Below are 16,529 nucleotides of genomic sequence, written 5' to 3' on the forward strand. Positions count from 1 at the left end.
GTTAAGCCCTACTACTTCTGTTAAATAAGCAAAATTCTCTTGTCTTTTCTTGTTAAAGGTCATCAGAAATGGAAGGCCAACCAAAATATAAGATCACTGTTCTCCTTGTCTTCCTAGTACTGCAATAATTTGGCCTACTTCATTAATAAGATCAGATATGAAAATAGCCTGGTAAAATGTCCTGAAGGAGTATTTGCTAAGTTCAAAGTCACAGTTTTGATTCTAGCTGAAACAGTCATGTTATTTATTAAATTTAAAAATGTCAGAAATGAGTTGCAGCATTTTTTGCTAACTTAGGTATAAATCTTGGGTAAATGTTTATTTATTCTAGCATTTAGAAATATAAAAGGGAAAAATCCAGTACAGAGTTTTAATTTGCAAAGCAGAATCATTTAAGTCTTGGTATTTCTCAAACTATGATTCAAAGAGGATTGATTTAGATAAGTTACAGTTCTCCCTTTGCTTCCTTCAGCAGTTGAAAGCATTTGAAAGAACATGTGTGGCTGCCAAAAATAACAGACCATTTGTATTTTTGCACCATTGGTCTCTACAAGTTCATTTGGATGCAGCCAGTGTATATCTTGATACTACACAGGAGGTGCCCTTTCTGGTACCATCCAAATCCTTTTTTATTCCTCGAATAGTGGAATTCGGGTATTAAGCGAACGCACCTTTTCTTAATTTAACTAGGGTTCCAAAACTCTTGAGAACCAGTTGCCAATGTGTGGCTGACTTCATTTCCCTCTGAACATTATGTGCGTCAACATTTTTGATTTCTAATAAATGGCTGCTGGTTAAAAATAGTCACTCAGATGTTATGACATTCAGCAAAAAATGAGAAGCACAGTTGTTTAAGACATAAGATTGAGGGAAAAGTGGACAATACCCTTTTCCTTCCTTCCCACCAGCCATATAATACTCACCTGTCGGAGTGGGTTTTTTTGTTTTCAGTGCTGTAGTCAAACGTCCAAAAGGTTATAAAATAAGTCACTATTTTTGTGAGCAGGGTGAGTAGGTCATCTCAGTAAGCCTGTGTGATCAGGCAGGTTGCGATAACACCATGTATCTGCTCCCTCTCCCCTCTCAGTGAAAGTGACTGTAATTTGTTAAGTTTAGTAATGCCAACTGCCGACCTGCAGTTACTAAGGTTTGGTGTGGAGCAGGGGAAGGGGGAGATCCCGTCGCCTCGAGGACAGCGGGCTCGCGGGGTGGGCAAGCCATGCCACCTGTTGGTTTTGCTGAAACATAACAGGGTGTTGGTGCTGGTCACAACCTCAGGCAGGGCCGTGGGAGACCTGCGGCCCGGCACAGGTTTTCGTGGGCTGCCGGAGGGAGCGCCTTGCTCGTGGCCCGCTTTGGTGTATTCCCGGGTCTCTTGCTTGATCCCGTCTGTTGCGCTGAGAACCAGAGCTGTCTGCTCTTCTGCATGTTCCTTGTTTTCATGGAACAGCATATAAATTGTCAATACAGTTCTTCCCGAGTGGATGGGATGGTTTCAGGCTTGCTGCATTGGTGCTTCCTGTATTTTTTTTTTTTTTTTTCTCCTGGCATCACGAGGCTTTCCAAGGCCTCACAGTGAAACCAAAGCCCCGTTGTGCTTGGTGCTGTGCAAATTTCTGGGAAGAAACAGTCCCTATAGAGTAGTGTTTTGATCCTCTCTGCAAACATGTCATGAATTCAGCTTGTGATGAATTAATTTAAGTCTATTTCTATTATTAGTCAGGCTGTTTTCCTCATTACACAGTATCTATAYGTGATGAATATATATATTTAATCTGTAAATGGTGAATTTTTAATTACTAAGATTTTGAAAAAAAATGTTAATGAGCAACTCTGGAAAGTTTCTGTATGTTGTATTACAAATGTGAACAAATCTAGATGGTCCAATATCCTAATAGGTTTAAGACGTGAGYTGCTGCAGCCAGTGCTACAAAGGAGTGATTTAACAAATTGCTACCATACTGGTACGTACATATATGAGCAAGTTTTCAAAATATATATAATTTATTGAAGACTGTTGCCAGTGTGACACCTGAGTAAGATACATATGCCCAAGAGATCCAAAATGAACTCTTAGACTAAGCAGATGTTTATGCAGACATTTCTTAAAATGTTAATAAGCATATATCTGTTTAAGTGTAATTCATTTTAAGTATCAGGTACAAGTGCATTTAAGACAGAATAAGCTTATCAAGAAAATATTACTGTTTATTTAAATAAAAGGAAAAGTTTTTAAAAAGCAAGTATGAGTTGATCTCTTAAACTGGAAATATACTACAGGTTGTCCCATTAGTCTTGTACATTTTTGGAGAAATGGCTTTGTAATTTAAAGGGGCAAGGCAGTGATTTCCTTCATTCTTAATTGTAGTTTTCCTGTGGATATATTAAAAATTTTTGGAAACCAATCCTATTTCCTTACTATATCTGAATTTTGCATCTGATGCATTGGGGTCATCACTGCAATGCCACAATATTATTTTCCGTTTTTATTTTGAATGTAAATTCATCAAATAAGAAGCAATGAGCTTTCAAATTGCTAAGATCACTTCTCTGTGATCTTACTAGATGACTTTGACAGGTGTTAAAAGTGTAATGAATGAAAATAAACAACAATGTCACAGAACACAAGTGTTCTTGATAAACGTGGGTCAGACTTATAAAATGAATATCATGCTGTCTCCAAGAAATTTGCTGTTTCATCAGTCCTCTGAAGAACATGAGTCATACTCTGAAATTCTGGAGATGTGAGACAGTCCAGTACTAGAGAAGAAACATGTTGCAAAGGAGAAATCTCAAATGCTTAAAATCTTGCTAAGGTGACAGATATGCAAGAGAAACTTCAGTCTGTCTTGAATTCCATATTAAATACTATATTCTTAATTATTTTGGTTTTTTTCCTCCCTGTTTTATTACTAGGAGCTATCAGTTCCAATGTTACTTATCAAGTTATATCATGTTCCTAAATCTTTGCTGAGTATGTATTTTTCTTGCATGTGTCTGGGTAAATGTCAGTGGCATATAGTTCACATATTTGTAAGGTTTATCACCCTGCATATGTGTGTTTTCTAGATATCAGTATATCTCTTGCCATATGTCTATAAAGAGATATTGAGAACTTTATTTATATAGCAAAATATGTATCAACTCCCACTTTTCCCACAAACTATAGATTTCCCCCCACTTCGTTATTTCTAAAAACAAGAACACATATGCTAGTGAAATTATAGAGCAGCTTTTCCAACTTTTGTCCACTGTGCACAGCCTCTGATTTTAAGGAGGAGCATGTTTGGCATAAGAAATCAACATGAACTGAATGATTGTGATTCATTTTGGAATTTTTGTCTTTTGAGGTGTTTAACTATTTTGTCAGATTTATGCCTTCTAGACACTTTTACTACTAACTTTGGGGAGAGGTTTGTTTTTGGTTGAACAAATTTGTAGCTACCACATCTCATTTCTGCATTCTACTGTCTCTCTTATGGATGATGTCTGAAAAATGTCTGACTGAGCTAAGATTTCTGCCTTCTGAAAATATTCTAGAATTAAGTGTATTCACCTGAGGAAATCTCCTTTTGTGTGTGTGTTTATTGAAACAATTTTACTTATTATATCTGTTCATAAGTGTTTTGTATATCCATTGAACCCTTCACGGGAAGATGACAACATGCTGCTGTTCTTCCTATCTTATAAAATTTGTCAGGTGTAATGCATTAGTGACTCTTACAGTTACTGATGTATATGGGTGTATAAAAAATACGTGGCTTGCCACAGATATAAGGGTGGTCTCTAGCATATCAAGGGTAAATATTGAAAGAGAGAAAGTAGAGAAAGACTAAGATTCAAATACAGGGTATGTGACACAAAAACATCAGCTACTAACAGGTGTTAACGGTATTCCATTGTAGCCAATATGCCTAATATCCAACCTAACCAATATAGGCTAATATCAAGCAACATCTTACTCTTCAACAGAAGGTAAAATTTTCTAAGCAATACCATTGCTTTAATTAAAATTACTCAAAGTTGTGGGGGCATTTTGTTTTTTATATAGAGCTGTCTTTCCTACTTCAGATTCTACAGTATGTGTAATTTTGAGGAACATGTTTTGAAAGTCTGGTAGGCTGTCTGTTTAGGATCAAATACAATTTTAACTCAGACAAAACTCATAGGTTAATCTTGAGTCAGAGACAGGGACACCAATTTAGCAAAATGTTTGGCTATGTGCATAACTTCATTGAAATAACTACTGCCTTTTTTGAATATATGCCTTGTACTATGATATATTGCAAAATTTGGATGACTGTAATGCTTGCAAGAATACAAGCTTCTGTAATAATACTGATGTCAGAATTATCTTACTGAGCTATTTGGTGATCTGTTCCTATAAAACTTGAAGATACTACCTATTTAATCCAGCTTTCCTCAAAGCTATTTGCATTTGTAGTTACTTTCCACTGCAGCTAGGACTTCTGATGCAAATGTCATCAATACTTGATATGTCAGTGCTATTATCACTGTCAAAATATTCTTGTAGATATTAAGAACAATGCAGCCTGTACAAATCTCTTTGGAAAATATYTTAGGGCCAAATATCAGTAAGAGGTAGGGAAAACAAATTGTCTACTTTCTGCAGGTGCGCAGGTTTACTCAAAAACTTGATTCAGAATTCCAGCCAGTGTTTGTGCAAAGCAGTCCTAGCCCTAGATGATTTTCCATAGAATTAAAGCTGCTCTAACTGAATGCTTAGCAGAAAGGTAATGAAAACTGTTCTATATTTGACAAGGAATTATATACTGTACATAAAACAGCAGCAAAACATCGATAAACAAACCCTGTTGTTCTTGCTTTTCCTAAAACTGGAAATAAAGCTAAATTGCCCCTTCACTCCAATATTCTTTTTAGAAGCTCTTGAATTTTGCTCACTCAGTAGTATTTGCTGAAAAGGCAAAGTCTCTTCCAGTAATTTTAGGAAAAGCTATCATCAAGCTGTCAACAGTCTAAATTGAGATTAAAAGAACCAAAGAGAAACCTTCACTATTATCAGAGTCCCAACTAAGTACACTTGAATAGACAGATAACATCTAGAATGCACTGTATGCGACCACCTCTTCCTCCAGGTTTTGGAGTGACTTAAGAGAATAGTCTTATGTTAAATAGTGACATTTTTTTCTTGTCATATCCAGAACTTCCAGGCCAAAACAGAAAACAGACAGTTGTGAATAGATGCCTTTTCATGATATTTAACATTCATTTCAGAGGTCACATTGCTATGGGGCACCTATCTAATCCTCTGAGATGTTAGAAGCCCTCAGCACATGCTGGTCATCAGAGGGAAGACCTCCAGTAATTCATAGACCAGGATAGATTGGGCTGTATGTTAGGATTCACCAAAATCAAAGGGTTATTTGCCCCAACTGAAAGACCAATGTCTATAGCTTTACCTCTCTGGAAAGGAGGCTTTGTTATCACTGGCAAGACAGTGGAGGCAGGATTTTCTACATTTTCTCAGATCTGATCTGGAGCATCCTTGGTATTTCAACAAATCTGTCTGTGTTAAGATGGCTGCTTTGCTGTATGATGTGTTTTCCCTGATTTTTGCTGGGGACCAAAGGAGACTATAAATATGATCTGAATAGAAGTTGAAAGCTGATCTCCAAAAGTAAAAGATTAGTAGTGCTAGTCCACTGAGTCACTTACCTTTTAACATTTTAATATACTATCATCTAAGACTCCAATAGCTATGACAAAGAAAAGGTTTGTAGGTAAGTTACGGCCTTTAACAAAATATTACTGTAACTACTTTTCATTATTGTGGATTTCCAACTGAGTGTTATCTCAGGTTTAGTCTGATAATTAAGTTTGAATTAGTCTTTAAACCTTTTCTTCTCCAAAACATTATAGCCTTATTTTACACTTGAAGGCCATATTGTAACCAACCTTTGTAAATCTGGTTTTGATTTAATTTCAATGAAAAAACTATACATTCTGAGGATATGATTAATTACAAAAGAAGCGAGATTGAATCAGATTGATTTAATGACTTTTGCAGCATGTAATCTAATGTATCATTGGGTACAGCTTGCAGTAGAAGATAGCAATTATTTTCTCCAGACTCCCTTTAATAAATTATCACTGGATTCAAAAAATAGTTTAGCTTTGTATTTCCTCTTGTTATTTGCTTTATCTTTTCTGTTAGAAATTATCATTTAACTTTTTTCTTTCCTAACAGGATAGGTAGTTTCAGATTCTTGAAGTGAACACTATCCTTTGAGTCTTCTCTTTAAAAAAAATAAAAATCTTTGTTAAGTACATTGCAACAGGTAGATTGTGAACACTCCAGAGCAAACTCAGTGCCTGAAACTGAATATGTCACTAGCATGATATCAATCCATCTAATCTAAAATAAGCTCTTAAAAAAATGTGGTGATGATTCATATTCACCAACAAGATCCTTTATTTTAATATCTCCTTCAAACAGTGTAGCATTGCTACTCCGTAACTAAAAAGCAAGATGGTAAACGGCACTTGTCTTGGCTTTATATTGCTTTTTCCCTCAGACAAAACCTTCTTCAACTGGATGAAGTATAGTTTAATATGGATTTAAGTGCCACAGTCTATTCTTTTTCAAACAGAATCATAGGATCTTGAAATTTTTCTTTTTTACAGGGAAAAGTTTGGATTTCCTTTTTTCCCCTGTAGCCTTTTGCTGTTAAGGATTCTGAGCAAGACTTCTTGCTACTTATTTCTTAAATGCCTTAGATGACTTGTGTGGGTTTTTAATGCTTTACTATTAACAAATCTATATACTTTTCTACTTTTTTTACATTAGAGGCATTATAATTTTTGAGAAAACCCTTCATTTAGCTTGCAGGACAGTGGAATAGTAAAATCTGTTTTTTACTTTCAAAGGCAAGCATGGTAGCTTTCCCAGCTACCAAGCATCCCAGCTTTCCATTTTACATTTCCTTTTTGCATGCTGATTCATAGCCTTCCTTCAGGTAAATATTAATCTGTCTGAGGAGCATTTTTAATATTGCCCAAAGATTTCCTGATAAAGATGGTCATTTTTAAAGCTGTGAGCTGTGTGACTATTCTTTTAGTGACCGTATCCTAACACCATTGAGTGAACTCTTTATGAGTACAAAACTACTACTTTTAAGGGATTGCAGACAACCTTAACAAAAAAAAATAAAACTCATTTTCCTTCAGTAACCAATATTCTTCCATGACTGGTGACTCTGCATGTCCGCAAACACATCATATGACTCACCTTACAGGTGCATCCTCTTTGCTTTGTCATTGACTTTCACTTACAGCATTGATAATATTTGTTTTATTGCACAGGCCTCCAGTGATGCTGCCTCCATGTCTCCAGAGATGCACTATACACCTCTGCCTTTGGGATCCAGGGACCTCACCAATCACAGAGGTATAAACTAACCTTTTATTGCTGTGAACGGCTGCAAGGTGGTAAGCTTTGCTGTAAGGACTTCTCCCTCTATTAGTTATTGCTGCATTGGCACTTTACAGAGAACGCTGTGCCTTTCAAGCACTAGATGAGAAAACCATACCTGTCAAGACTACAGATTTTAACTCATATTAAATAGGATTTAAGGGTAGTCTACTGGGAAAGCAAATAAATCTATGGATAATAACGTTCAGTGATTTTTTTTGTGTGTGTGTGAGAAAAACGTAGAGATTAAAGTACTTAAATATTGCTAAGTAGGTGATTACATGCAGCATTGGTAATTCTGAGGGAATTTGTAAACTTTCTAATATTTGTAAAGAGAGAGCTTTTTGGCAATTTAACAATTTAGGACTATAATTTTGAAATGTTAACACATTTTCATTGCAATAAAAAGGGATTTTTTTCTGTTTTTCAACATTAAAGGGGGATTGGTATTCAATTTCCTTTTTCACCAATCCTTAGAACTTAAAAAGCACCTTGGGCAAATTCTTGAATTCCTTCTGCATACCTATGGAGCACAAAGTTCAGGAAGCAGGTGGAAAACTGGAGCAGTCATGAAGGGAGCATTCCAAGCCCTTCCACCTTTGTTCCAAAAGAGACAAATTTTATAAAGCTTGTGGCACTCTTCAGCTTGAAACTACAGCAACAATAGTTGTGTTTGCCATGTTGCACATTTGATTCCTTGGGGTTTTGATACTTCAGCTGTTTCCCAAATTGATATCATGTAAATCATTTGTGCAGAGGCAGGTTTTGTATAGGATACCTGAATCAACATCGTATTTATATTTATGAACTTATGGTAACTTGGTTTCAAAGTTATCTTAGTGTATATTCAGATACCATAACATTACAGAAGTTTGAGGTAGAGTGGCTTTCTACTTGACACCTACAGCAAGAACCAGGCAGATAATGCAACTGAATAAGGATCCGTGATTCAGACGGGAAAGGATGAGGAAGACAATTTTTTACTTTCATTGCTTGCAGCCTTTATCACTATTGTTGTGCCAGGGCTCAAATGGGTGTCAAGCTACATCCTAGTCATGGTGCAAATTGGTATGCTTTACTGGAACTCAGATGTCCTTGAAATGCTATAGGGCGTTATATTCTGACATTGAGGTGATGTAGTAACTGGTAGTTTTTAAAGAGAAAGGACTGAACCAAAATCTTGTATTTGATCATGCACCTCTGTTCAGAGATTAGAATCTTCTCTCCTGCACACACAAATAACCCTAAGCACAGCCCTCCCTTTTGCACCACCAACCCTAAGTTCCCAAGGTATGAGTTGTGGTTTTATTTTCCAGGTAAGCATATTTGCTTTGAGATTGGAGATCTGGTGTTGGATTAAATAGCTAGGATCTAGTATGAAAAGCAAGTAGAATGAGAGAATGTTGTAAATGCCTATGTTCAACAAAAATACGTACAAAAAAAATTAAAAGCCAGCTGCTAGGTATCTTCAGATTTATTTATTTAGGTGATAATGAATTAGCAGTGTGGCTTCATGGCTGACTTTGGAATCTGATTTTACCAGAGAGAGGTCAGTAGCTGTAGGCATCAGAAGCTGCGTGTCTGGAATATGAATTGACTTCTCTTGCTAGGAAGCAGTTCTGTGGCTTTACATGCTATTAGGCACATGTGCCCATATGGGTGTTTGTTTAGAGCTGGATCTTACAATATCCTAAGTCCCACTGTCTTCACTAGGGTTTGAGGGTGCCTGCCCTCTTACTGTGAAAAGCGAAAATGATACTCCCCAAATTATTGACATTTTACCCTTAGCTGTTCACATCCTTCTTCATTATTTCTGTCTTTATTCTTCCCCAAAATATTCTGCTTTGCATGCTGAACATATGCTGAAATTTTCCTTGATGATTAAGCAGTTATATATAAAGCGAATGGGGAAGAGAGTGTCATCCAAAAAGAGGGTAAAATTGGCCCTAAAAGAGGCATTGTTAATATGCTCCAAGAAGTAATATGATATATTTATTCACAAGGAAATAATTAAGAAGTCTTTCCACAATTCCAGGTGTAGTGAATAAAGCTTGGAACAACCTGCTGGCAAGGTTTATTAACTCAATCAACTTCTTTTATACAAAGAAAAATCTCCAAGTTCACAAACCCATAAAAATTAATTGGAATCAATAGAAAAATCTCTAAGAAAAGAATGAAATACTTAAATGTGCTATTTTAGGTTCTGAATATCTCAATTTCTTTCTTCACTGATTGCTTTCAATGTTGTATGAAATGACTGAATCAGCTGTTGCATATGTAAATATTGGCAGTTTTCAGCCCAAAGTGAAAAGGAGAATGCTGTAACTTTGTGAGTGCTCTTATTTGTCTCTGGAGAAACTTGTTTACCAGAGTTTGAAACTCTGGCAAACAGTTTAGTGCAGCTGTAAATTGATTCTTTGGGATTGGGAGGAGTAGCAAAAGGAAGCTGAATGTGTTTGACTGGTAGAGTTTTACTTGGACATTTTTCACTATATTTAGCTATGAATTTTGGGGGGGGGGGGAACAAAAACATATAGTTCTGCATGTGTTGCACTGTGCATTTTACAGCTTTCTAAACTCATGTATTCAGTATATTATTTCCAGACAGGTTCTGGTCTTTTGGGGTTGACTCCATATTTTGTACAAACTATCTTCAGGAGTTTTACAAATCCCTCTCTCACTTCCAAAGCCCACAAAAATGTCACATGTCAGGGTTGCCTCAGAGTTGAAAGATAGAATAATTCCTATAACTATTATATCAAATGCTATGATGCTTTGAGTGGATAGGTGCCTAAAGAGAACAATAAATATTGGAGGCCCATTTCTATTCTTTAGAAAAATTTTTCCCCATCTTGGGAAGCTTCTTTTCCCAGAAACCACTTTGTTGCTTAGACCCTCTTTTCTAGTTGAACATTTACCCAGTCCCACTGTTCATATTTCTTAGCAATAAATGTATTGGCCTTCCTTGTATGTTTTAGGCACCTGCTAGCAATATGACTTGGTCCTTTATGATATCTAATTAGTGCCTCTCTAGGATAGTCTTCCTAAGTATTTTTTTTTAACCTAGATTTATTTTTATTTTGATTCCAAAACCATGATCTCAAACTCCTAAAGATCTTTGCTTGGGCTTTGTTAAACCAGTATTTTGTATTTGATTTCATATGATTTTAGATATCAGTGATTTACTTGTGTGACAATGTTAACAGTTCTTCTACCCAGATAAAACAAATCATTTTAATAAAACACCTTTCCACACACACAAAAAACAGGCTTCATTTTTTTCTAAATGCCATAATTTGTATTATGTTAAAATTCAAATTTGCTGATGAAGCAAAATAAAACAGGCCCCACCTTTCTTTCTGCTTATCCAAACCCATCTGACTTTAAGAAAATATATAAACAAATCAGAATTGCTTACTGTTGTTTTTAATGGCCATGCTCCCAATACACAAAATTAATGAAGTAGAATATATATTTTTTAGAAACTTACTCCAAAGATTTTGTTTGTTGTGTCATTTTTAGTTTTTTGTAGGTGTGCCCTTCTGTTCCTCATCATCAATTTATTACCTGGGTATCTATAAAATCCTAAGACAGAGCTTTAAAATACTTAATATAGTTTAAATTGATGGAAAGAGGAATTTTATAAATGTAATATTGTAACTTTAAGGATAATTTGCTTGATGTATGTGTCAGGAAAAAAGCTATTGTTGGTTTTCCCCCACCTCCGTCAAGTAGGTTGTATGTTCCTTTTTCATAATGGCACCCTTGGTAAGGAAGTTCCTTTGTTAGGTGTGAGCATTTAAACTCAAATTGCCTTCTCAAAAGAACAGTGTTTTCCAGTTGTTGGGGAAAATAGTTATTTATCATTCCATCGCAGGAGAAGCTGAATTACTAAATAATGAATGTCATGAAAATCTGTTTTTTCCATGTAAAAGAAGTGCTGGATATCCTCTGTGTGAATAGATATTTTATAACGTTGTCTATTACCTGGTTTACTTGAAAGCCTATTTGTTGCCAAAGCTATTTGACTTCCAGTAACATTTTATAAATACTTTTCTTGCTATCTTGCCTCTGGGAACAAGCAATGGTAAGTCTGACCAATACCTTACTGGTAAGAGGAAGAAGAAGCAGCTTCCATTAAAACTCAAGTTTGTACTTATATAAGAAGTTTTAGAGCCTTAACTTGGAAACACGTTTTCTTGTTTTCTGAAACTGTTCAATCCAAGATGGAAAGACACAAGCTGCAGTCAAACGCAAGGCCCAGAAATCCAGTGACAGAGTATTTTTGAAGTTTCCTATTACCTCTCTGAAGGTAATTTTATAAAGCATATTTGAACAAAGGAAAAGAGAGGTTCCTGGTGCTGTCAGTTCCTCTTTGGCCCTGACAGGGAAGTGCTGAGGGCTTGTTTTGGCAGGGAGACCTTTCCAAAGCAAGCAGAAGCAGGTGGGCCCAGAAGCTGCTGTTGTGGCTCCCAACCTTGACCTGCCTGGTGGTTTTGGTGACCACTCTACTGTGCTACGGTACTTAGAGCGTTTGGCATAGTACATTTCAGAAATGACTGGAATGACCATACAGAATGCAGTCTGACTGATTTTCGAGCGTACCATATAAAATCCAGCTACGAGTTTTGTAGGAGCTGAGGTGTGTGCTTGGTTAAGGCAGAAGTATGCGTTTGTAGTGCAAGCATTGGGCCATCCAGATGTGCTAGTATTTATAGTCCAATAGATGTCAAAGGAGACCTATTACTTTGAAAGTGTGTTGTTGAAGGACAATAGTGGAATTTTTGGAGAACCAAGAATGATGTATCTGATGTGATGTGTGATAGCCCCAAACTCTCCTGCAGGGATTACCTTCTCTACCTCACTTTGGTCAGCCTCAGCCTGCTCAGATTTTAGAAATAAATATTCATAAGTTCATGTGACTAATCACGTGTATTGATCCTTCAGGGATTAGGTCTAGAGTTTTAAAGTGTTATTCTAAACTTTCTGAAGTAAAATTACAAAACTGATACACACTTCATAATAAATGTTAATATATGAAGTCCTTATTTTTGAAGGCTTTCAATTCAAAATACAGTCACTCTCAAAAGCCATGCTGTCTTTAAATCACAGGCATGAAAAGAAAAAGAAACTGGTTTGCATAAAAACTTGCTTCCAGAAAGATAATTATCCTGTTTATATTATCATGGCAATCTTCTTTGCTATTATTATTGACACAGTTGTTAGGTACTCATTGTGTGTTCCAGCCAGAGGCTTATGTAGAGTTTGAAATTGATTGTTGGGAAAGTCACAAATTAATTTATGTAGCAACTTATCATAATTAGTTAGTTTCCTTAATGTGAACTGCACTTTATGCTTAGCAATTGATTTTTCTGTATATCTGCATAAAACTGCTCATTGTGTGCTGTCCAAAAAGAGAATAGTAATAATAGTAAAACTTGGGTAATATTTTATCTTTTAGTTAATCTGAGGAATTCTAAAATAAATTTTAACAAAAGATATATGTTTATATAGGAAATAGTTGCTTTAAATCATTTAATAACCGAGAATAGGATGAAAAAAAGAGAATTGCAAACAGATGAAATATATGAAAGTTATATATCAAGCATATATTGTGAATAGTGAGAAATTTGATTTGCTGGTTTACATGAGGTGTCGTTTGAAAATAACATATTTCTGTTTTCATGCTGCATCATGTTGTGGTGAGTGATACCATAGAGAGGAAGGCAATGCACCTCTTAGGCCAGTGTCTTCTGCTCTTGAGACTACTGACCTTTTTAAAAAAAAAAAAAAGTGTTTGCAGTAGCATGGAACAGACAAAATCATATTTTCCAGGGACAGGAACGCTCAAGAATAAGCTGTGACATTTCCTCCAAATGCCAGGAAATACCTCCCAACAGTGAGTTGTGCTGTTCTCATGACTTAACCCAAGAGGAGTGGGTGGATATCCTCTTCTTTTGGCACCATGGAAGAACAATAAAATAAGTAGTCCGTTATGGGAAAAAAAAAAAATCTTAATTGTCTTGCCTATACAAAATAAGAAATTTGGTTCTAATGCCTTGCCTTTTTTTTGAATTCGGAAAATGGACATTAATGGAAGTAAGAGGGACACTGCAGAAGCATGGAAAGCAAAGTAATGGTAAAGATGAGTGCCAGTGCGAGGGACTTGGTTAAAAAAAAGCTTTGGTTTTCGTGACTTAGTAACAAGAGGTTAAACTTAGTTAAACCTCTCTTCCAAAGAGAAAATCTGTCACTGGTGTTATCCAGACTTGAAGTGCCTGCAGTTTGGAGGTGTGGAAAGGCAATGTCAGGTATTTAAAGAACTCTTTGTTCTGAGCTAGTTGCTTCTGGTGCTGTTGGTGGCAGGCCTGGCCCTTCTAGTAGGCCACTGTGGGCCTAACTTTATTAGAAATCTAAGGGGTTGGGTACACAATTTCCATTCTAAATCCAATGAGAATTAGGACTGTAAGACACAGGCAGCCCTTCAAAATTATCAGATTTCTTTTTCAGAAGGTATTTAGAGTTTCAGGTTTCCACAGTGCGCATTCCCTAATCTGACTCTTGGAAGTTCTGAGAATCTTTTTATATTTTTTCATTGCGACTTTCCCCATATTTGTCAAAACTAACCTAGCAGTTCCACCCTCAGTCACCCATCCAAGTATCACATCAGAGTGAATATGATCAATGAGGAAAAAACTATAACTTCAGATTTTTGTGTAGGCTAGAAAGTATCTGATGTTTCACGACATAGCTCATTTTGTCATGCTGGCAATACGAAACTATAAGAATGCTCAAGCTCCAAGCAATGTGACTATAAAATGGCAGGAAAACATAGAAAACATTGGCTTTCGTAAGTGGAAACTTGGGATCCAAARCCATAAACCTATCTAAAATCTTTAGATATGCAGGAGAATGAACGATGCAGTGAATGTGCAACTGGCAATTTAAAAAGATTGGCCAGTGAATCAGCCACTTGGCTTTATAATAAATAACCTTTTAGAATAAAGAAGTCCAGTTTTGGGCCATGAGATTACAGCCCTTCCAGAGGAACAGACGTCAAAGCACACAGGCTGTTGTGCACACACATTCTCCTGAGACTTCCCGATGTTTAGTTAGCACTCCAGCCTAGCCTGCTTTTTGCAGGATTCCTCCAATTTTATCATTCAGGCATTTTTACAGCCTCATTGGAACAAATAAACAAACATCTGGAATCGTGTGGTATATTTAATTAAAAACTTTTTGTTTGGCCAGAAATAGTAAAATCATGAAAAATTGCCTGTCTCCAAGCTCAGAAAGGCCAAATGATGAAGCTGTTGGCTACAGACAGTTTTACAATGTATTGAAATTCATAGATATGCACACCTGCTATAAGCCTCCCCACCCCACTTTATTTTGATTCATAACCATTAATGAGTGTTTAGTGCGCAGACTGTAACCCTTGTTTAAATGGGAATTTACTCTATTAATATGTAGACATGTGTTGCTATTTTCTGTATAGCCCGTGCTGTTCTGTATAAGGATAAACCTTTAAACTATTGATAACTAAAGGTCTGTTAACAATGCATGTCCCTTTTGAATATTCTGTCGTATGAGTATGTTTTAATTCCACAGGAGATAAATATTTATGCCATGCTAAGAATCTGAGTGCCAAAGGTTGGAAATGTGAAAGATGATGTTTTCTTATAAAAAATTAGAGAATGTAATGAAATTATAAATATTTATTGTTTCACTTTAGGCATTTCTTTGAGAAAAATTTCAAGAGATTCTTGATGCTTTTGTAGACAAAACTGCTAGCTATGATCCCAGATATTTCAAACTGCATGTTCCCTGTGGACATACAATATTCTACAGTACAAGATTGTTTTTTGTGAAAGCAAATTTTCCTAATGGACTGCTACCATTTTGGATACAGAAATGTAGGCTTTTGAAGATGTGGGATACCCAGAGTTTTATTTTGGAGTTTGCACCCCTTAGTTTCTAAATACCTGGACTGTCTTTGCTGAGAAAAAGAAAATGACATGCACACACAAAGTATTACTGCAGCTGAATCTTGTTCACAATTCTTCATATTGTTTCTGATTAAAATAATTTGGACTCTCCATTTTGAGATGCATTTCTCTGAAGATTTAGGTTCTTAGCAGGATAGGATAGGATGCTTAAGTGACCTCTGCCGGCTATCCCAGGATTACTGTTACTGAGCTAAATGAAGAGGAGGTGGATGTTAGAAACAAAGTACTAATTCCCACATGGTGAATACAGGCAGAAACCTACTTTAAAATTCAAGAAAAAAAAAAAAAGTGGGGGGGTGGTGATGGTGTGGGGGAGGAGGAAATTTCCTGCACAGTCAGAAGGGCAGCCATCTGCATAACAGCAATAAACTATTTTATCCCCTTGTGTGTTGGTTCTTTATGGTGCACACATCTTTCTATAATATGTACTTTTCTTCCAACCCATGAACAGACTAAAAGATGCAATGCATTTTGCATTCCTTTGTTCAGCGTGTGTGGTGTGTTGGGAGGCTGTGGGTGAAGGCTCCTTTCTTTAATTTTGCCTTCAGGAATGAAAGGGATATCTTTGTAATATTTCATTGCATGTTCTTATGCAAGGAGAGAAAGCTGTCAACATTTGGTGGGATATGAATGTTTGTATTCATGATCTAATGATATGTTTGCTGATCAAAGTTTCTTTCAGAGCTCTGAAAGCAAATGTTAAATAGGTTGACAACTTTCCTTTTTTTTCTGTTTCATGATATTTTGGGGTCTGTTAGTAGCCTCGCTGCTAGAAAAGTGAATGATAGGAAGTACCATGACATCCTTCATTAGTTTTGTATGCCCTTGAGCAGAGAGCTCACACCTGGGGAGAAGACGGGGAGGAGACTAAGGAGTAAACAGTAAGTCTAAGCAAGTGAAGTTGTTTTGTGTGCCTTACCAAACAGAGGATGGTTGATCCTTTTTATTTGGTCTCTATTATGTTGCCTTTTAGAGTGAGAGATTTTGAAAATTACTTGTATTAACATAGGATGAAATTCTTTTACTGCGTGATTGACAACATTGGTGTGATTTGTAAGACCCTTTTA

At 36.2% G+C, this 16,529-nt stretch overlaps 1 protein-coding gene across 1 annotated transcript in view; it reads left to right on the forward strand.

The window, feature by feature from the left end:
• The window catches only part of LRMDA (leucine rich melanocyte differentiation associated), a 693,402-nt gene that overhangs the window by 578,452 nt on the left and 98,421 nt on the right, over window positions 1–16,529 (forward strand). The window contains exon 5 of the mRNA XM_026056035.1: window positions 7,345–7,429. Coding sequence (XP_025911820.1) covers window positions 7,345–7,429 — 85 coding nt within the window. The remainder of the gene's footprint in view (window positions 1–7,344; window positions 7,430–16,529) is intronic.

This window comes from Apteryx rowi, unplaced genomic scaffold (assembly GCF_003343035.1).
Source record: "Apteryx rowi isolate R43461 unplaced genomic scaffold, aptRow1 scaffold_129, whole genome shotgun sequence".
NCBI lineage: Eukaryota > Metazoa > Chordata > Aves > Apterygiformes > Apterygidae > Apteryx > Apteryx rowi.